The 21,011-nt window shown below is 56.0% G+C and overlaps 2 protein-coding genes across 5 annotated transcripts in view; one reads left to right on the top strand and one right to left on the bottom strand.

Annotated features, from left to right (window-relative positions):
- STRA6 (signaling receptor and transporter of retinol STRA6) overlaps positions 1-15,687 on the top strand; it is a 43,197-nt gene extending 27,510 nt beyond the window's left edge. For all 3 annotated transcript variants that reach the window (XM_070477549.1, XM_070477548.1, XM_020897953.2), the window contains exons 6-19: positions 491-514; positions 698-864; positions 2,223-2,345; positions 4,725-4,792; positions 4,971-5,047; positions 5,319-5,380; positions 6,303-6,465; positions 10,022-10,097; positions 11,332-11,465; positions 12,687-12,804; positions 12,893-12,994; positions 13,639-13,802; positions 14,032-14,181; positions 14,842-15,687. In XM_070477549.1, the coding sequence (XP_070333650.1) occupies positions 491-514; positions 698-864; positions 2,223-2,345; positions 4,725-4,792; positions 4,971-5,047; positions 5,319-5,380; positions 6,303-6,465; positions 10,022-10,097; positions 11,332-11,465; positions 12,687-12,804; positions 12,893-12,994; positions 13,639-13,802; positions 14,032-14,181; positions 14,842-15,011 (1,598 nt within the window). In that variant the 3' untranslated portion in view covers positions 15,012-15,687. The remainder of the gene's footprint in view (positions 1-490; positions 515-697; positions 865-2,222; positions 2,346-4,724; positions 4,793-4,970; positions 5,048-5,318; positions 5,381-6,302; positions 6,466-10,021; positions 10,098-11,331; positions 11,466-12,686; positions 12,805-12,892; positions 12,995-13,638; positions 13,803-14,031; positions 14,182-14,841) is intronic.
- Positions 15,688-17,652: 1,965 nt separating this feature from the next.
- ISLR (immunoglobulin superfamily containing leucine rich repeat) lies at positions 17,653-20,799 on the bottom strand. 2 transcript variants are annotated; one of them, XM_020897954.2, is made up of 2 exons: positions 20,491-20,799; positions 17,653-19,683 (listed from the first exon to the last, which is right to left on the bottom strand). In XM_020897954.2, the coding sequence occupies exon 2, from the start codon at positions 19,680-19,682 to the stop codon at positions 18,396-18,398; it is 1,287 nt and encodes a 428-aa protein (XP_020753613.1). In that variant the 5' UTR covers position 19,683; positions 20,491-20,799; the 3' UTR covers positions 17,653-18,395. The 2 variants fall into 2 exon arrangements, with proteins under 2 accessions (XP_020753613.1, XP_020753614.1); XM_020897955.2 differs by lacking the exon at positions 20,491-20,799 and adding an exon at positions 19,870-19,972.
- Between the last annotated feature and the right edge of the window lie 212 nt (positions 20,800-21,011).

The following is a 21,011-nucleotide window of genomic DNA, read 5'->3' as shown; positions in this document are numbered from 1 at the left end:
TGTCCCATCACCTTCACCAACTGTCCCACCACAGTGTCTGAAATCTTGTCGCTCCATCCTTGGGTCAATGCTGCCCTCTGTGCTCCTGTACAAACTCCACCCCCCTGGGTGAGGGGGCACAGACGGAGTCCCCCAGACCTCAGACAGCCTAGTCCCGTGTGAATGTGAAGGAGCAGGGGAGGGGAATAGAGAGGGGTCCTGGAGAGTTGATCTGGGCTTAAGGAAGTGGTGGTAGAAAGCACAGCCACCATCCAGAGGAGCCACCGCCCTCCAATGTGGTCGCCTTAGGTCATCTGATCCTCACAATGACTCCGCAAAGTGCAGATATCAGCTCCATTGGTACAGTGGTGGAGGCCGAGGGTCAGAGATGGGAACAGTGATAAAATAGTAGCTGAATTTATTTAGTACTAACTCAGGCATGGTGCTAGGCACCCTACACATACCTTCTTCTTTGATCTTTGCTAATATGCTATGTTACTCCATTTTACAGATGGGGAAGCTGAGACTTCAAGAGGTAACTTGCCCAAGATCACAGAGCTGATACTAGTCAAGAGTCTGGCTTGAATGCAGGGCTCTTGCCTATTGAACCAGTCGAGGGGCTGGGAAGATAGAGATAGCAGAGAAGTGGGGTTGGGCGGGATCCAGGCCCCACCTCTGCTCCTCCATCACGTGTCTCTCTGCCCGTCTTGCCTTCCAGGGCCGCGGAAGATACTGGCTCTGCTCTATTACCCTGCCCTCTACTATCCGCTGGCTGCCTGTGCCACCGTCAGGCATGGAGCCGCCCACCTGCTAGGCAGCGTGCTGTCCTGGGCTCATTTAGGGGTCCAGGTCTGGCAAAGGGCAGAGTGTCCCGAATCACCCAAGGTAACCATGGACTCGGGATGGCCTGGGACAGTGCGGTATGGGGCAGCTGCGTCAGCCGGCGAGGCTCCTTTCGTCTCTGTCTACACGCTTCCCTGCTGCCTTCTACTGGGCAGGGATTCATGCCTTTAGCCATGTGCTGGTTCCAAGCTTGGCCCTTCTGTGGGAGAGACAGCCGGGCCTGCCCTCAGGAGCTTCCTGTCTGGGAGGGGGAGGGGAGGGAAGGGGCAGAGAAGGAGGGAGAGGAACCCTGAAATCTCCCCATTATTAATTGCCCAGACTTTCCTTGGCCAGGCTGGAGAGAGAGTGAAGAAAGTTGCAGAACACAAGCGCTGAGTTGGGGGATGGTCTCAGAGGGCTAAAAAGAGAAGTCCAGAACCTCAGAACCTGGTTCACTGGGCCTGGTTGGGGTCTGAAGCTGCCTGGTTTGGAGCCCAAAGGGTGTAGGTGTAGCCTAGAGTCAGACAAGCCAAGTTTGAATCCAGCTTTATCCCTTCCTTCCTTAGTTCATTCCATAAACATATTTGAGGATATTCTCTGTACCAGGGGCATTTCCAGTCACTGAGTAGCACTGTGACTAAGACCGATGAAGTCCCTGGCATCCCAAGAGCTGCCTTTTCTGGAAGGGGACACACAGTCAAACAAGCAAATGCATGTAATGATGCCAGGTGGTGCCAGGTTCTTTGAGAACACCTTATCACCTTTCTGAGGCTCAGGTTCCCTCACCTACCTACCCTGCTCCCATAAATGAAGCTGATAACACAGATCCCTCAGGGTAGAGTTGAAGCTCAGGTGGTTTCCGTGAGAGTAAGGACTTGGTTGGTCTTTTTCACCAGCCAGGACCTGGCACATACTAAACTCTCAGTAAAAACGTACAGAATTAACAAATAAATGAATCCATGTTCAACCCTAGGAGGGCCTCAGCCCCAGGAGGCAGGGCATGTTCTTTGCAGTTGCTCAGGTTGCAAACTGTAACAGGGAAAAAAACAAAACCAAAAACAGGCCAGTGTCAAAGCACCAGGACCTAGAAGGTGGCTGTCTCCTGTTTCAGGTCCCATGGCAGCCCCCTGGGGTGGGTAGGAGGGGCTCACAAAACATCCTCCCTTTGGCTCCTGAAAAGGCCCTGGGAGTCTAGGGGCCTGGGGGAGGGGCAAGCACCTCTGTGGGGCCAGAGAAGGAGAAGTAGGAGTCGGTGCCAAGTGGCCTAGGTTGTAGGGTAGTGATAGAGCCAGAAGCCTTCCCACACACCCTCGATCACCTTCAGGGGCCCCTGTGAGCTGGGAAGAGAAATGAATCTCAGTCTTTGAGTGGGGAAAGGAGGCAGAAGGTGGATGTGCCTTGGTGTTTGTCCGTCCCTCCAGATCTACAAGTACTACTCCCTGTTGGCCTCGCTGCCTCTCCTTCTGGGCCTGGGATTCCTGAGCCTTTGGTACCCAGCGCAGCTGGTGAGAAGCTTCAGTCGTGGGGCAGCCACGGGTTCCAAGGTAAAGGCGCAGGGCTGGGGTGGGCTTGTACTCAGCACTCAAGATACCTTGGACTCACCCAGGTCTTTTGGTCTCCCATATGTGGTCATGCTTGGTGTAGGGCCTGGAACATAAAAGGTGCTCAGAAAACATTTGCTGAGTCGCTGAGGGACTGGTGAGTCTTCCCTTCCCAAGCAAAGGCCAAGCCAGGCCCTTGGCTGGCACCCAGGATACCTAGAGCATCAAGCTGTTTGCAGAGTGGTAACTCAACAAAGGAGAAGTGGGCTGAAAGACAGGGAACTCATTGCTCTATTTCTGGAACATGGAGGATCTAGCTGGAGAAATGAGACAGGCCAGGGCCTTGTGCCTAATAGAAGCTCTGCAGATGCTGACATGATTCAGGGAGCACCTGGGGCAGAATTGCATTATGAATCAACCCTAGGTTGGATAATGGATAAAGGGGAGGGCTGGAAGAACTAAGTAATGCTTGGAGGGCTTCCTGGAGGAAGTAGACATTGCAGGGGCTAAAGGACAGGGAAGACCTAGAGTAGGGAGAGAAAAAGAAAGGCATTGCAGGCATAGCAAAGAGTGTGAGGTACAGAGATGGGCTGCATCTGTTTCATTCTTGCATGATTTGCAGCATTGGGCAGGTCTTAGCACATGAGTTACTGTTCAGTCTTTCAGTCGTGTCCGACTCTCTGTGACCCCATGGGCTGCAGCTTGCCAGGCTTCCCTGTCCTTCACCATTTCCCAGAGTTTGCTCAAACTCATGTCCATTGACACCGTGATGCCATCCAACTGTCTCATCCTCTGTCACCTCCTTCTCCTCCTGCCTTCAAACTTTCCCAGCATCATGATGGAGATGGTAGACATGGTAGACACTCAGCAAATATTTCTGAAGTTTTGGGTAGGTGGGTGTGTGGATGAATATGTCATGGCAAGGGAGAATTCTTACTAGATATGGCAATCATATTCTCCATTTTCCAAGCACCTATCTTATGCAGGTCCTGGGCTGGGGCTATGGACTCGGCCAGGTGACCTGTGTTGGACTTCCAGGGCTCCCAGCGTGCTGGGGGCAATGGATACAGAGACATATATTTACAGCGCAGTGTGAGAATTGCAACTCCAGAGCGTGGGTGGAGGAGGGGTCGAGTCTTTTCCTGGTGAGAGAGGGGAAGGAGGGAAACTACCCCACAGAGATGCAAAAGGCTGGTTGCTCTGCAGATGGGGAGGTTGAAGGAAAAGCTTGAAGGGTGGCATCCAGGACAGACAGCGGGTGGGTGCTGGCGCCAGTTCCTGGCGACATGCAGAGCCCTGGATGAGAGCAGGTATGCGGGGGACGATGTACAGCTGTGCGTGTGTGGTGCCGAGCGGTCTGGCGGGCAGCTGGACCCTGGACCTGGAGCTCAACAGAGGGGCTGGGACTGAAACCAGAGAAGGAGTGAGGTCCCCACAGAGGGGAGAAGAGGTAGGTGGGCTCAGCATCTCCAGGGTGGCTCTGGATCCCCCGCTGACCCACTTGACTGCAGGTTTCATGCTCACAGGGTAGCAGTAGGGTCCTCGGTACTTGTCACTACTGCCCTCCAGATGCTCAGAGGAGGGGAGCGGCTCCCCAGGATACACCAGGCACGTCTCTGCCTTGCTCAGGCCCTTCCCTCCTCTCCTGGGGATCTTCTCAGCCTCTCCTTCCATTTCACGCCTTTCCTCTTGGGAAGTCTTAGGAGAAATAAAATCCTCTTTGGCCCTTGGTCAAAGAGTTTTAATCCTCAAAGGACACAGTCATTCTTTGAGCTGATCCACACCTGCCCTGGATCCCAGGGTTCCCATGGCAATGGGTGACTTGGCCTATATTTTCCAAATGATCAGGGGCCAGGGGCTCACCGCATCTTACTGTGGGCCTCTGCCACTTGGCAGGCAGCTTAAGGCCTGGAATGTGGCTTAGCCAAATCAGGTCACCCTTGTGATCTCCCTGGAGTAGGAGAGGCCTGGGGCATCTGACCCAAAACGGCCCAGCCTGTGTCCTGGTCAAGGGATAAACTCATGGGACATAGACTCCCTTTAACCCCCGTCTCAGCTAGCAAAGGCCTGAGGGCCAGGGGGAAAGCAGTGATGTGAAGAGACTGAGTAAAGTTGGGGATGGTTGGAAATAGCCCTTAGGAAAAACTTGCCAGCATTGAGAGTTCTTAGCTAGGAGACGGATTAGTCTTTTATTTAAGGAGGAGGGGAGGGCAGCTTTGGGGGGCATGGCCCTTATCCCCACAAGGTGCCCTTTCTCTGTAGTCTACCACAGCCAAGAGGTTTGTGTGGAGCACCTACAAGGTGCCCACCATGGTACCCTGAGCCAGGGCCCGAGGGATGGCTCAAGACAGGTCCCATCTTCTTGTCCTTCTGTCCCCACAGGGCCTGCAGAGCAGCTACTCTGAAGAATATCTGAAGACCCTCCTTTGCCAGAAGAAGCTGAAAAGCAGGTGAAGTTCCAGGCACATCCTTAGGGCTGGGGGACAGGCCTGGGCAGGCAGGTTTGTTTGGGAGTTTGGCACTGGGCCACATGGTAGGACAGAGATGAAGAACCAACCAGACCCTGGGGCCCAGGCTCGGGGCAGGAGCTTCTCCTGAGAGCTCCCTCCTGACTGGGTCTTTCCTCAGCTCCCACACCTGCAAGCGTGGCTTCGCATCTCGGGCCTGGATCTACTTCAGACACTCCATCTACATTCCACAGCGAGGTATGGGGTGGGGACCTGAGGTCAAGAGTGACAGGTGACCTCAACCCTCCTTTGCACAGAACAGGTGCTGTAGAAAGCCAGCTCCGACCTTTAGTACCATTGTCATCAGGAGCAACAACCCCAGCTTGGGACAAGGGGAAGCCCCTGACTGGCCTGGGTGGTCCAGGATCCTATGACCTGTGGTCCTATTCCCGGGTCCTTTGGGCGGGAGGGGGCTCTGGGGCCTGGGTGGTGCTGGGGTTCACCATGCCCCTCCTTTTGGGGACTGCAGGATTCCGACTCCCCCTGAAGCTGGTGCTTTCAGTCACCCTGACAGGGACGGCCATCTACCAGGTATGTCCTGCCTCTGTCATGCTGTTTGCCTCTGGACCCCTGCTCCCAACCCCCAACCCTGAGATGACTCAGGCTCCCCCGCTCAGCTCTCCAAGAGCCCCACCCACAATCCTATCCTGTTGCTTCTGGCCATCTTGGGAATGCTGGCCTACACAGAAGGGAGGGGATGCTAACCCTTGTTGGGCTCACACAGGGTCAGAGCATGAGTTTTGGAGTCATGTAAACACAGATTTAAATCCTCACTCCTTTATTTACCTCCTGAGTGATGTTGGATGAGTTACTCAACATCCCTGTACCCACTAGCTGAGCTGTGAAATGGAGGAAATAGAATTATTCTCCTTTCAGTCGAGAAGATTTAGTGAGATAATGTATGTTTGATAAATCCCCACCGCCACCATCACCCCTCCCCCTAAAAAAGACCAAAAAATTGAAGATCCTGGGAGGTAGGTATGAGTCTTTTCCCTTTCACATATGGAGGAAATTAAGGCTGAGAGATGAATTTGACTTGGCCTTGTTTCTACAGCTGATATCTCAGGGTAGCCAAAATTCGAATCCGGGTCCAGCTAGCTTCAATGCCTGTGCTCACTTATGGGATACCTTGCTTTCTCCAACATGAAAAATTTGGAAATTTCATACTAAATTTAGATAGATGATTCAGAGATGCGCACATGCACTTGTGTTGCTTGAAAGCATGTCTGGGGTCGATGAGGCTAAAGTCGTATCTGTAACATGCTGATTAGAGGCCCGAGGATGCTGCTTTAAGAGACAGATAAGAGCACTGTGATGAGTGATGGGCACGTGGCTACAGCCCAGGGCTGCTGGAGTTTATCTCCTGAAGTCTCAGAAAACACTTCTCCTGGGATGGGAGTGCCTGGTGTGAGCACAGCCAGGCCCTGCCGCCCTGATTTCGGGGTTCTTCCAGGTGGCCCTGCTGCTGCTAGTGGGCGTGGTACCCACCATCCAGAAGGTGAGGGCAGGGATCACCACGGACGTCTCCTACCTGCTGGCTGGCTTTGGGATCGTGCTCTCAGAGGACAGGCAGGAGGTGGTGGAGCTGGTGAAGCACCACCTGTGGGCTCTAGAAGGTGAGGCCTCCCAGGAGCCCCCGAGGTGCCACAGTGGGGACCCAGGCTGGGATGCCTGAGCTCTGTCTCAGGAGCCACGGACACGTGGGGTACCTTGGGCATCCCCTCTCTGAGTCTCGGCTGTCTCATCTACAAATTGGGACAGCTGGAGCTTCCAGTTCCGAGTCTCTGAGACCTGAAGGGGTCATCTCACTGGCCCCTTGTCAGCTTGTGTGGGATCTCTCACCCCCACCACCACCCCTACCCCCAGCGACCTTGCCCCTCTCTATAGGTGTGGAGGTCCAGGAGGGCATGGTGTGTGTGAACTGAGGGGACAGCTGTAGGCTCTGAGGGAAGCAGGAGAGGAGGCACTGTGGTGGGATGGCGGGCCAGGATTCTGAGCTAATCCTATGGCAGGTGGGTGGGGTCAGGAAGGGCAAATGCTTTCTCTCCCCAGTGCCTGTCCTTAAGGCACCTCCTTTCTCCTTCCTTCCCTTGACAATGAGCTCCTGGGCTCTGAAACTATACCAGCCGCCCCTCTTCCTCCCAGTTCTGTGGTCTGATGCCTCCCCTAGCCCTTAGCCCTGTTACCCACCTACCTCACCTCCACAGCCCTATGCAGGAGACTAAGACACATCCTCACTTGACACAAGAGGAAGAACTGGTCTTGTACAGCCAGACAGAAATAGAGCCAAGAGAGAACAAAGTCTCCTAACCCAGGCTGGGACTATCCACCACTTTGACTCAGGGCCTGGTGGTCAGATGTCAAGGGGCCTACACCCTCTTCTGGCCAGGGAGTCTCTGGCTGGCACAGGCACCCTAGCTCCTGAGGAGTAACATGTGATGGTTAGAGCTTAGGCTGCCATTATTGTGGGTGGAGGTGTGACTGCCCTGCAGCTCTTCCTTACCAAGACCATCACGGAGGGAGTAGGGGCGGGCAGAGGTGTATGCAGTGACTGCTTCCTTTCCTGACCGTCACTTTCCTGAGTGCATCTGCTCCCCTACCAGAATCTGTCCTGGAACTGTGGCTAAAGCCCACAGGTGACAAGTTCTGGATGGGCTGAAAATGACATCTCTAAGATTTTCCAAGTTGGTCACAATCTGAGCCACAGGCAGGAGCAGACATAACCCTTACCAGTCCATATCCAAGCTCAGACCTTGCTCACAGCAGCCTTGTTGGGTCAGCATCATTGATCTCCTCTCACAGAGCAGGAACTCAAGAGGCAGACATGTCTAGGACAGGGGATTTGGTTTCTACTCAACACACCTCAAACTTAAAAGTTAACCTGTTTGCTTACCTTGGCAGGCTCAGCAGGCAAACTCCTTGCCTCCTGGCTGAGACAGTCCAGGGTGTATCTTTGCTGGCACTGTACCGGCTCCAGGAGGGCAGGGCTCTAGACAGGGTGGAGCAGAGCTGCACATGCCCAGGGCTTTCTCCTGGCCTTCTGTTCAGTAAAGGGCCCACCTCTGCCTCCTTGCACGACTGAACCAGGGGCAGGCACAGTGGCCCCAGGTTTCTGTAGTGGTTGTCCTCACCCCTGTCTGTGCCTGAGAATCACCTGGTAACTTTGAAGAAATCCCAAGGCTCTAGTCAGACTTCAGAAATCTGGAGGGTGGGGCCCAGCCTCTGTGATTGGACAAGTTTTCTCCATGATTGAAATACAAGACTGAGTCTGAGAACCACTTGTAGCTGGCGCTCTACATGTGCTGGTTGGCCTGATGGATTTCAATCAACTGCTGACTAAAAGAGATCATTAAGGCTCTGACTTTGGGGAAAAAAACCCAGTTTAGTGGTTCTCAACCCTAAGTGCACGTTGGAATTACTGGGGTTGCTTTCCAAAAAGCTAAGGTCTGGGTCCTATGCCCAGAAATTCTGACTTACTTGCTCTGGGGCACAGCTTGGGCTATGGGAATTTTTTTAATTATTTATTTTTTTAGCTGCATGGGGTCTTAGTTGCAGTATTCAGGATCTTTCCTTGTGGCACTCTGGCTTTCCAGCTGTGATGCAGAGGCTCAGTAGCATGTGGGATCCTAGTTCCCCGACCAGGAATCAAACCCATGTCCCCTTCATTGCAAGGCAGATTCTTTTTTTTTTTCATCCCGATCACCCCTCCCACCTCCCTCTCCACTCGATCCCTCTGCGACTTCCCAGTGCACCAGGTCCGAGCACTTGTCTCATGCATCCAACCTGGGCTGGTGATCTGTTTCACCCTAGATAATATACATGTTTCAATGCTCTCTTGAAACATCCCACCCTCGCCTTCTCCCACAGAGTCCAAAAGTCTGTTCTATACATCTGTGTCTCTTTTTCTGTTTTGCATATAGGGTTATCGTTACCATCTTTCTAAATTCCATATATATGTGTTAGTATACTGTAATGGTCTTTATCTTTCTGGCTTACTTCACTCTGTATAATGGGCTCCAGTTTCATCCATCTCATTAGAACTGATTCAAATGAATTCTTTTTAATGGCTGAGTAATATTCCATGGTGCAAGGCAGATTCTTAACCACTGGGTCACTGGAAGTCCCTGGGCCATGGGAACCGAAACAGCTCCTAATATGCTGTCAGTGATAAGACCCACATCTCCAGTACCTGTGGCTTCAAGGACCCAGTGCTTGCCTCTCCCATGTGTGTTTGCTCCCCTCCTGAGTCTCTGATGGGAACCAGGAACACTTCCCTCAGATGACTAATGGGACCAGGGTGCAGACCTCCCAGGCTTATCCTAGATCAGAAGATTGCACAACGTGCTCCATACCTTCCAAGCGGTGTGGCTGGTGGGTCAAGCCCACCAGCTCTGAGTCTCAGCTTCTTTGTGGGTCCCATGTCTCCCTGGGCCTCTCCTGTGGGGTTGTTCTGAGGGTACTGCGTGAGACTGGCTGTGGATATAGGGTGGAAGGGTTGCAGCCCTGCTATGCTTAAAGACCAGGCTTGTCCACAACACACCATGCATTCTCTCCTAGTTACTGCTGATACAAGGAACTCCTGGCCAGGGTGGATGGGGAGTTGGGGAGGAGATGGGTAGCAGCGGTCACATCCCTCATTCTGATGGACTCAGGTCACACTGATGGTCGCTTGCATCTTCTGTGCTCTGAACCAAGGCCACTGATGCTGGCCCTGATGGGATTTTAGGGCTCACAACATGCTGGGAGATGGGCAGCCCAGCGGTGTGCCTGGTATGGACAAGTTGAGGCTGGGCGATGGCATGATCTCCTGACGCCTCACAGCCAGGAGGTCATGGAGCTGGAGGCACACGCCAGGCAGACCCCCATGGAGTCCCTCACTGGGGGCCACACAGCAGTGGAAGCAGCAAGACCAGGGTGAGGGCCAGGTCTACAACTTCAGAGCTGGCCTCTCCCATCCTGGCCACCAGACATCACCTGGCAGGATGGACCAACTGAAGTTGTTGACTTACACTGGATCTGAGAACAGGGAAAGTGACGAGAAGCCTCCGCTCAGTGTGGGCGTGGGGTGGGGGTAACTCCCAGCCAATCACCCCCTTGACAGCAGTTCAGAGGTTCCCAGGAGACCTGCCCCAGGCCCTGACCTCCCACTTTGCTTCCTTTTCGGCCTTCCAGTTTGCTACATCTCGGCCTTGGTCCTGTCTTGCTTGCTCACATTCCTCATGCTGGTCCACTCGCTGGTGATACACAGGTCAGTGGCAGGCTCTGACACCCCCTGATACAGATGTGGGGGAGAGGTCGGGCCTGCAGGACCCCTGACCCAGGAGGGGGAAATCGGGACTAGAGGGAGGGAGAATACCTGCAGGACCAAGCTGTCCCTGAGGCCAGCTGCCCTGCGGTGGGTGGAGGTGGGGTCTTCCTGTCTGGTTGGAGAAATGTCCGTGAATAATGCAGGGCATGGCTGATAAAGGGCTGAAGTGTGGGGTTTGCCTTCTGAGGACGGGTCACCTGGGAGAGCTGGCATCCTACCGGGAGACGAGGGAGGCAGGGTGGGAGGAGCTGCATGGGCAAGAGCAAGTGTGAGTGTGGGCGAGGGGGTGGGCCGGCTGGTGCCTGGGGCTCCGGAGAGATTCTTGTGGGATATTGAATGCCAAGCCGCCTACCTCGCCCTTTCATGGTGAATGGTAAGGAGCACTGAAGAAGTGTGAGCAGAGAAGGAGAGAAGGTTCTGGTTGGGAGTAGGGTGGGTGGGGAGGGGAGGGCCAGGGACTTAGCAGGAAGCTGGTCTGTATACTTTACATTGATCAGGTCTCATGGTTCCTGCTCCAGAATCTTTTCTTACTGGGTTGGCACCATTTGTTGTCGTTGTTCAGTTGCTAAGTTGTGTCTGACTCTTTACAACCCCAGGGACTGCAGCACGCCAGGCTTTCCTGTCCTTCATCAACTCCCAGAGCTTCCTCAAACTCATGCCCATTGAGTCAATGATGCCTTCCAACCATCTCATCCTCTGTCACCTCCTTCTCCTCCTGCCTTCCATCTTTCCCAGCATCAGAGTCTTTTCTAATGAGTTGGCTCTTCGCGTCAGGTGGCTCAGGCTCTCAAGCCTCTGCCTACCTGGAACCTGGCCTCCCGCCCTGGTGGCTGAGCTGCAAGTCACTTTCCATCCCTACTGTTGTGTCTCACTTTCCTGACTTGGCTCAGGTTGAGTCTTCCGTTTTGATTTGTCTCCCTTGATCCCTGCCCCACCCGCTACCAGCTCACTCTTATTCATTTTTTAAGACTCCACTCAGGCATCACCTCCTCTGGGAAGCCCTCCCTAACCTCCCAGGCTGGGTTAGTAGGCTCCACTGGGCTCCCACAGCCCTGGGCTTCCCTGCCCGTGGCTGTGGGGTAGACTGGGGGTTCAGCCAGAGGCCGGCCCAGAGCTGAGAATAAGGCAACACGTGTGCTCCCTGAGATCCCTGCCTTCCTCACTCCCACCCTAGGACCAACCTGCGAGCTCTGCACCGAGGGGGCGCCCTGGACATGGGCCTCCTGACCCAGAGCCCCCGCCCCTCCCGCCAGGCTGTATTCTGTTGGATGAGCTTCACTGCCTACCAGACTGCTTTTACCTGCCTTGGTGAGCCCCCCTCGTCCACTCCACCTGACCTCAGCACTGACCTCCATCTGACCCCAGACACTGGCCCGAGTTGGGCGTGGGGAGGGTGGAGAATGTGCTGCAGGTCTTGGCTGCCCCTGCGGGTCTGCCTGCCTGTGCTGGAGCTGGCTCTGGCGTAAAAGCAAAAGGAAAGAACCACCTTGCCTCCCCTGCCCTCAGGGAGTCCACATAGGTGGGATGAGCGGGAGGGGCTAGGTGCAGGAGCCTTTGGTGAAAGAACATTCATCACTAGATTGGCTCCTGGGTGCCACCAGGTGTTAGCACAGAGGGTGACCCAGGGCTGGAAAGTTGAAGGAGGCACATTCTTGCTTTTGTAAGAGAGGGCTATATCATGATGGGCTCTCCGTAGGTAATGAGATTCCTGTCACTGGGAGTATTCAAGCATGAGTGTTATTGTCCAGTCGCTAAGTCACCTCTGACTCTGCAACCCCATGGACTGTATCATGCCAGGCTTCCCTATCCTCCACTAGCGTGGTTATGTGGCCATTACTAGGGGCTGCAAAGGGGGTCCTACTCTGAGAGAATTGGACCAGATGGACCTCAAGTTTCTGATTCTTCCCTTGGGCACTGCAGTGAGTAAAGTCCTCTCGAATGTGAGCAGGCCGAAGCCAGCAAGGGTCTGATTTCCCTTCCTGCTGGTTCTTTCAGCTCTCACCTCTGGGTAAGGTAGGAAAAGATGATAAAAAGGGGTAGAGGAACTTTAAGCACTAAAAGTCATAATTCCTTGAATTAGTAAACTTTAAGCCTCCGAAGCCCTTTTGTACACATCCTAGGTAAACAATTAGCCCATCATTTCAATAGACAGCTTTCAGGTGCCTACCATGGGCCAGGCTCTGGCCAGTAGGAATGTAAACATTATTTTCAAATACTGTCTTGTCCTCAAGGATGCAGGAGCAATTGGGGGGAAAAATAACATTTGCAAAGCACTTTGTGGTTTTCCAAGAGTGGCCACAGATTTTGTCTCACTGCCTCCTTAGCACGGTCCTCCTGGGTAGGGGGGCCCTCTCCCCTTTTTACAGAGGAAACCAAGGCTCAGAGAGGTTAAGTAACTTGCTGAAGGTGGCACAGCTAAACAGCAGCAGAGCAGGGATCTGAAACCCGGTCTACCTGATTCCAAAGCTTTGCGTGTCTGGGAGTGGCAGGGGTGGCTGATGGCTGCGCCCCTCCTCCCGATGCTGGCAGGACTCCTGGTACAACAGATCCTCTTCTTCCTGGGGACCTTGACCCTGGCCTTCCTGGTGTTCATGCCCATGCTCCACGGCAGGAACCTCCTGCTCCTCCATTACCTGAAGTCCTCATGGTGAGTGAGGAAGGGGCTGAGGCTTCTGGGACCCCTTCCCTAAGGGCCACTAACAGTGACACCCTCCCCATCCCCTCACCTCCCACAGGCCCTTCTGGCTGACCTTGGTCCTGGCTGTGACCCTGCAGAACGCGGCGGCCCACTGGGTCTTCCTGGACACTCACCATGGACGCCCGGGGCTGACCAACCGGTGAGGTGGCTCCTGGGCTCGTGGCTCCCACAGGCCCTTGGCCGCTTCTTCCCTGTCTTCCTTTCTGTGCCTTTCTCCCTCCACTGCTGCCTTTCCCCTTTCTCTAACAGGGGGCCCCAGCGGGTGGTAGAAAGAGCTCGCCTTATCCACAGAGAGGCGGCCGTGGCCCAGCTTAGTTCACAATGCCTCTGTTTACCTGTCACAGGGCCAGAAATACCCGCTGAGCTTTCCCTATCTTGGGGATCAGCCCTGCTCTCCCCTTTGCAGGAAGGAGGTTAATAGCCATGTCATTTCTCTGCTAGGCTGTGAGAGGATCCTGGCCCCAGGAGAGGCTTAGAATTTTGAACAAGGGACCCAGAGAAGGGAGGTGGGAGACACAAGGATCATAGGAAGACCCAGGTGGACCTGGAGTGAAACCCCAAATCTGCCACTGACCAGCTAGGCAGCCTTAGCTAAGTCACCCCATCTCTCCGGGCCTCCCAGATTGGGGGAATGGGTGAGCTGGGTTACATAAGGCACAAGGTGGGTGCACAGAGGTGTACTCAGTAAATACACGGCAACGGTGGTCCTGTCAGTCTGACACTGACGCCGAGGAAGGGCCTCTGTGTGGGGAATTGCTTCAGCCCTCCTCTCCCCAACCCCAGGCGAGTGCTCTATGCAGCCACCTTCCTTCTCTTCCCTGTCAACGTGCTGGTGGGCGCCATGGTGGCCGCCTGGAGAGTGCTCCTGTCTGCCCTCTACAATGCCGTCCACCTTGGCCGGATGGATCTCAGCCTGCTGCCTCCTAGAGCCGCCACTCTTGACCCCGGTAAGGTCACTGGGCAGGAGCCGAGGGTAGGGGATGCTCAGGCTGGCCAATCAGGGAGGGCGGGTCTGCCCTGACCTAGTCTCCTTGGAGGATGTCCGTAACCCTGGGCAGGGGGCCACTCACAGTGCACGTGCTCAGGTGTCCACGTGGGCATGCAGGACACTCCCTGTATCTGTGTTATGGGCCGTCTGGGTCCTCCTGACTAGCGCTGCCTCCTCCGCCCACCCAGGCTACCACACATACTGCAACTTCTTGAAGATGGAGGTCAGCCAGTCACACCCAGCCGCAATGGCCTTCTGTGCCCTGCTCCTGCGAACTCAGAGGCCCCAGCCCCGCGTCACCCCGCAGGATGGCCTCAGACTGGGGGAGGAAGAGGAAGGTGCGCCTTTCCATTGGGGATGGGGGGCAAGTGTAACCCACCTGGCTTCTCCCAAGAGGAAGGCATGCCCCTGTCTCCAACACGGGCAAGGGAGAGAGGGCCAGGAAAATGCTTACTTCCTCTCTGGGCTGCCTGTGGGAGAGAAGAAGTGAGAATTTCCCTGGCCCGTCTCAAGGTAACTTTTTCCTTGATACTAACATATACACACTGTCACATGTATGCACACACACTTAGTTCTTACTTGGGGAATGAGTCCTCTGTCTTGCTAAGGGGCTCAGTCACCCCCACCACCCAGGCCACCCCCTACTCGCCTTCTAAGCAGTCTGTCCTTCCCCTGCGCTTCTGCCTGGGTGTGGTAGGGAGCAGGGCACGGAGCTGGCTCCAGCCCCTTGTCCCATCCCTGCCTCCACAGAGCTCCTCCTCTCCCTCTCATACCAGCTACCCAGAGGATGACCCCTTGAGCTTGAACAAAGCCCTTCTGCAGCCCCACACTTCTCCCAGCTTCCCACCCTGTGAAATAGCACCTGGAGCCCCTGTCTCATCAACCTCCCCCACTTTACACGTGGGATTTTCAGATTCTGCCCCCATCTTGGGGTTGGGGGGGGAAGGGGGGGTTTGGCTGGGTGTTTGTTGAGTGACTCACAGAAGGCCTCTTCTCAGGGATTCAGCTGCTACAGACCAAGGACCTGGTGGCCAAGGGAGCGGGGCCCAGGGCCCGTCAAGGCAGGGCTCGCTGGGGTCTGGCGTACACGCTGCTGCACAACCCAGCTCTGCAGGCCTTCCGGAAGACAGCCCCGCCGGGTGCCCGGGCCAATGGCTCCCAGCCCTGAGGCGGGGGAAGCCCACACCTCCGTGTCCTTGCCTCCCAGCCCGTCCCTCCCCGGCTCTCCCAGCATCATCACCATGGCCATGGCAGCCCTCTGCTTGGCCCCATCTCTGCCCGCAGGTCCCGGTGATTTAGCGGGACCAGCCGGGGGGTCACTCTGGTTGGATGGAAGTCTGTCAGCACTATGAGCCTCGAGCCTCGGGAAGGCTCTGGTCTGCCCCTCTTGACCTTGGGAAGCCAGTGAGGGCTCTAGAGAAGGCAAGCGGTGGTTTTGCCTCTTGGTCCAGGAAGCAGGTTCAGGCCCCTCCCGATGCCCGGCCCTGCCGCCAGCCTCCAGGCTTCCCTGAAGTCTTCTCCTGACCGGGGTTGGCGATTCAGGCCAGGGCAACCTAGCCTTCCAACTTGGCCCCCTCAGCTTCAGACGGACCTCACCACCATGACGAGACGCAGTGCCTCCTGTCTCCTAAAGCTTCCCCCTCTCTTTCTGGGGGCCCTTATGGCTTGCAAGGCAGCCCAGGAGGAAGCCATGGGCTCCTACCCCACAGCAAAGTTGTGGCTCAACCAGGCCCCACACCAAGCTGGCCACACTTGAGAGCCTGATATTTTTGTAGTTGGTATGCCCTTAGAGATTATGAAAGAGGTTAGTGTGCTCTCTGTAATAAACTTGTGCTTGAGAAGCAGTCCTCCTAAGGTGGGGGGTGCGGGGGGAGGGGGATATGTGGGGAAAACCACCCGGACTCTCAGTGAATCAACACTGTGTTTGTGGGGCTTGGGTGGGGTTGGGGTATTCTGGTCACATGCTGGGCTGGGTGGAGAGGGCAGAGGGGAACCTGTGGCCACATCCCTTTGGGTGGTGGAGAGCCTGGGGACCCAGGGTGCCACCCCTGAGCTGTGTGATGTGGGCTTTGGGTGTAGGACTGATTCTGGGTCTTCAGGAATGTGCAGGATTTGGGGAAGAGAGATTTCAGGAGAAAGCAATATGAATAAGAGTATGGAGGTTGGGGTGGGGGGGCTTCCCTTGTGACTCAGAGGGTAAAGAATCTGCCTACAGTGCAGAAGACGGGGGTGCAACCCCTGGGTCAGGAAGATCCCCTGGAGAAGAAAATGGCAACCCACTCTACTATTCTTGCCTGGAGAATTCCATGGACAGAGGAGGCTGGTGGGCTACAGTCCATGGGGTGGCAAAGAGCTGGACAAGACTGACTCTCACACACACACACACACACACACACACACACACACGGAGGTGGGAGGAGACTGGCCTGCAAAGGGAAGGGCCGCTGAGGGGGTCCCCCACGCCTGTGGGGGGTTGGCTGAGGTGGGGACTACTGTGGGGCTGGGGCTACCGAGAGTGGGGCAAATGTGGCCACCCCACATACCTGGATCAGTGGGGCCTCAAGAGATGTCTGTACAGCTAGTGAAGACCACCCCCGACCCCACCACATTCCCAAACCCAAACTACAGCCTCAAACTGGCAGGAAGCCAGTGGGGGGCCAGGGAGCTCCAACCCACCTTCAAGGGTGCCCAGGAAGAGGGCAAGGAAGGCAGGGTTGATCCCACTGAAGCCCGTTGAAAAATGTATTTCTAGCCCTGTGTCTGTGATTGACAGGGTCTGTCCTTAATATGCAAACAGAGTCACAAGAGAGTGATCAGACGGGGACAACTGGACACTCAGGGCTATGTGAGCCAGAGGAGGGGGCCTAGTCCTGTTTGAAGAGGTGAGGGGAAAGCATCCCGGAAAGATTTCTGGAGGAGGTGGTACCTAAGCCAAGTCTCAAAAGCTGACTTAGTCGAGTGACAAGCAGGAGGATGACCAGAGAGATGGAACAGCGTAAGTAAATATACAGAGGATGACACATCTCAGAGCGTTCAAGGGACAATTAATTAGCTGTTCCCAGAGGGGTGGGGCCGGGTGGCTTCAGAGAGCCAGTCAGAGGGGCCAGGAATGTCTGACCAGAGACATGGGCTTCGTCCTGAGGGCACGGGGGCCACAGGTGACTTTAAAACAAGCCAGTAGCTAGTTCATTCAGGGCACAAATGTTCCCCAGCCACCCCCGACTCAGGTCTTAGGCCCACATCCTACTGCAAGAAGCTAAACCTGCTCAGCTGTGAACAGAGCCAGGGATGTCGAGGGGCCCACGTTTGGTTAGGGTTATAAGGCCTTAGATACTCAGAGTCAAAGGAACCCGTGACTTTACCATGTCCTACCCCGTCCTTTGTTTTCTGAGGAAACCAAAGTCCAGAGATGGGCAGTGACTCACCCAAGGTAACATAGCACAGGGGACTTGGCTCCATCCTGCTGTTTTCCATCAGAGGTGCAGTCATCCTCGACATGTGCTCTGGTGACAGCAGCTCAGTGGGAGCTGCAAGCTGACGGGGACGGGGGGGATGGGGAGATACTGCGTGTGGAAGGAGGGGGAAGCGGGGCTGGCCAGGCTCCAAGTCTCACAGCTGCTACCCTACGTTCCTGGGCCTCCCTGTCTCCACTTTGCTAGTCTCAGCAGTTCTGGGGGCTCTGGTCAGAGGCTTCAGAGCTTCTCTCTCAGGCTCTTGTCCCTAAGCATTGCACCCTTTGATCTGGAAAGGCGCGGGGCTGGAGGCAGCAGGGCTCCCAGATCCAGACAAAACTCCAGGCAGACGCAGGGGAGCATCAGAAATGCTATTTATTTCTCTGCCGCCCCCAGGCTGGCTAGCCTCTCCCGAGGTGGGGGGTGGGGGTGGGGAAGGCAGGCTGTAGATGTGTACCTGGAAAGGAAGGCAGGGCAGGAATCCAGGATGGAGGGGTACACCAAGGGAGGAAGAGTTGGAGATGAGCACCATCCTGGGTCTTCTAGTCCTGTCTGAGGGCAGAGACTCCCAAGCCCTCAAGTCGTTAGAGAACACCAAAGGTCAACAGGAGCTCAAGCAGGTCAGAGAGCCTCAAAGCCACGCCAGTCAGTTGCTCTGTGTCCTAATTCTACATCTCCCATGCCCATCTGCTTCAGGCTACTTCCCCGCCCAGCCCCAAGCCCCAGGCCCTGACCGTAGCCTTTGACAGCTCGTCAGTCCCATTGCCTAGAATTCCATCAGTGAGGCTCCCCCTAGGTGGTTAGGGCATCACCTGGTCAGCATGCTGCCCCTGAGACAGAGGAGCATGTGCAGTGTGGTTAGCAGCAATTAGCACCATAGACGGTGAGTTAGGGGATCCAATTCCATCCTAGTCACTAGCTTTGAGCAAGTCTAGAAGTTGGGGTGCTGAGTGTCCTAGAAGGGATGAAAAGGGGAGGTAGGAAGGTGGGAAGTCCCTGATGCAGGCTCCAAGAATTGCTACCCCCAGGCCCCTGCACCCCTTGTGAGGGACAGCCAGCGGTCAGGGCAAGAGTCAGCAAGCCCTCAGGTGGGGGTGGGGCTAGAAGGAAGCAAGGAAGAGGAGGAGGAGGCTCTGGCCCAGCAGAAGCAGGCCAGGGGGCTGCTTCCCAGAGACCCCTTCTGCTGCTGCTGCAGCCTCGGGGCCCCTGGGGCGGCTGAGGTAGATGATGACCACGTTGTCCTCTGGCCCTGACGGCTGCACCTCGTTGTCGACTGTGTAGCAGACCTTCCCCTCGGCTGCTTTGCCCTGGAACCTGCGCCCCAGCGCGTCCTCGCCACCCTCACCTGGTGTGGCCAGGGCCACATTTACCGAGCTCTCCGCGCTGCCCAGCTCGTTGGTGGCCAGGCAGCTGTAGGTGCCCTCCTCCAGCTTGCCAAAGTCAGGGATGAGCAGGCTGCCATTGGCAAAGGCTTGGAAGCGCGGGCGGCTGCTGGCTGCCAGGACACCAGGCAGGGCACGCCCATCGGCACCCACGTTGGGGCTAGCGATCTCCACGGTGCCACCGGGCGTCTGGATGTGCCAGTGGAGTTGGGGGGCCGGCTGCCCATCCACGTCACAGTGCAGTGCCAGCACGAAGCCCGGACGCAGCTCGGCCCCATCCTGGCTGGGCTGGTAGGTGAGCTGTACCGAGGGAGCGGAGCAGGGCAGCGGCAGCAGGCGGTTCAGCCGCGTGCCCTTGAGCACGTGGGGCGAAGTGCAGGTGATGTTGTCCTGCTCTGGGATGGACACGGCCGTGGTCAGGGCCCACGTCTTGAACCACAAGATGCCGCAGGTACAGTCGAAGGGGTTATCATTGATCTGCAGGTGAGACAGTGCAGTGAGCGGGGCAAAAGTGCCCTCGGCCAGTGTGTGCAGGCGGTTGTGGTTAAGCTGCAGCGAGCGCAGGGCGCGAAGGCTGCGGAAGGCATCGCGGGGGATGAAGGTCAGCTCATTGCTGTCCATCTTGAGCAACTGAAGGGCGCTGAGGCTGTGCAGGTCGCTCCAGGCAAAGTCGGAGATGAGATTGTGGCTGAGATCCAGGCTCTTGAGTTGGCTCAGAGAGGCCAGGGCACCCGCGGCCACACTGCGGATCTCGTTGTGGGCCAGCCACAGCGACTGCAGCCGGGGCACCTCCCTGAAGGCGCCCCCCGGCAGGCTTGTCAGCTGGTTGGCTGACAGGCTCAGCGTGGTCACGTTGGCCGGGAAGCCGGATGGCACGGCCTGCAGGTCACGGTAGGCACAGTCGGCGATGTGGAAACCGTACTTCTCCCCGCATTCACAGGGCTCCGGACAGGCCTGCACCAGGCCCGCGAGGACCACCAGGCACAGCAGACGCAGCTCCTGCATCCTGCGGAGAAGGACATGCCTCCAAGGTGACCCCCAAAGACCCACAGAAGGCACCCCGACACAGAGCTCTTCCCCATCAGAAGGCCCTGCCCACATAATCCAGATAAGACACCCCCCACAGCACCTAGCCCACCACCCCCATTCTACAAAAGGGGAAACTGAGGCCCAAAGAAGGTCCAAGACTTGCCCGAGGTCACGCAGTCAGGAGGGGGCGAAGACAGGACGGAAGAGGACCCCAGCTCCTTCTCTGAGCCGAGAGCTCTCCCTGCCTCGGCCGGCTCCTAGCTGACTTTGTGACTTGAAATCTGTTTTCCAGCCGCCTCCTCCCCCCAGCATTTGGCAGAGCCTCCCTCCTGCCCTCCCACATCCTGGCCACAGCCCCTCCCCCTGGAGCCCCCAAAGGTACATTCTGCCCCCTGGCCTAGACAAGGCCCCTTGTGCAGTGCACACCACCCCCATCTGCCCCACCCACCCCTCTCCTGCTCCTACCAGCCGTGACCACAGCACACACCAGACCCTTTCTACGGACTCACACCCTTGGCCTTTTCGGTTCAAACTACACCAGGCAGCTGCCTAAATAAACCCCTGCCAGGACCTCTCAGCTGGCTTGGATGAGGCCAGTGGCTCAACCCAAATACTGCTGGGGTTTCCAGAGCCGTGGTTGTTAGAGGGATCCATGGCCCCTGGACAGATCCAAGCAAGGGATTGTCTGAGCACCCCGAACCAACAGGAAAGTGCCCAGTCCCCATGCCCAGTAGACTGCTTTCTCCTCCCACTGGCCCCTGGAGCCCTTTTGCCGCTGACTTACCTTCAAACTATTCTTTCTTGGTCAAGCAGAGCTTCTTCTAAGATGGAACCAACAAGCACCAAAGAAAGAGTTAGTCCTGGACAGTCTGCAGGGCCAAGGGAAGATGCTGGAGGAAGGGGCAGCCTGGTCCCTGTCCCACCTTCAGTCTGCACACCTGGGCCTGCCCTTATCCAGACAGGGTGCCTGAGACCATCTGTTGAGACTAGGCTGCAAGAAGGGAACCCAGGCAGTCCGTATACTCCCTCCTTCCAGCAAAACGTCTGCCTCTCTGCAGCAACAAGGACCCGTGTTTCATAAGTGACACCAGAAACTTGAGGGGGAAAAGATGCCAAATTTTTTGTTTTTTTTTTTTCTCTCTCTCTCTCACTCACTTTTAGCAGCTTCAACTTCCTTAAAGACACAGCACTAGCTGGACAAGACCCAAGAAAAGATGGGGCCAGAAGGATTTTATGGGAGGGAGGGGTGAGAAATTGAATCCCAGGGAAGGTGGGGGACTTTTAACCTCACTTTAAACAGGAGAA

The sequence above is a fragment of the Odocoileus virginianus genome, chromosome 16 (assembly GCF_023699985.2).
Source record: "Odocoileus virginianus isolate 20LAN1187 ecotype Illinois chromosome 16, Ovbor_1.2, whole genome shotgun sequence".
Lineage (NCBI taxonomy): Eukaryota > Metazoa > Chordata > Mammalia > Artiodactyla > Cervidae > Odocoileus > Odocoileus virginianus.
The sequence above is the reverse complement of the archived record's forward strand: the minus strand, read 5'-3'. Positions and strand labels throughout refer to the sequence as shown.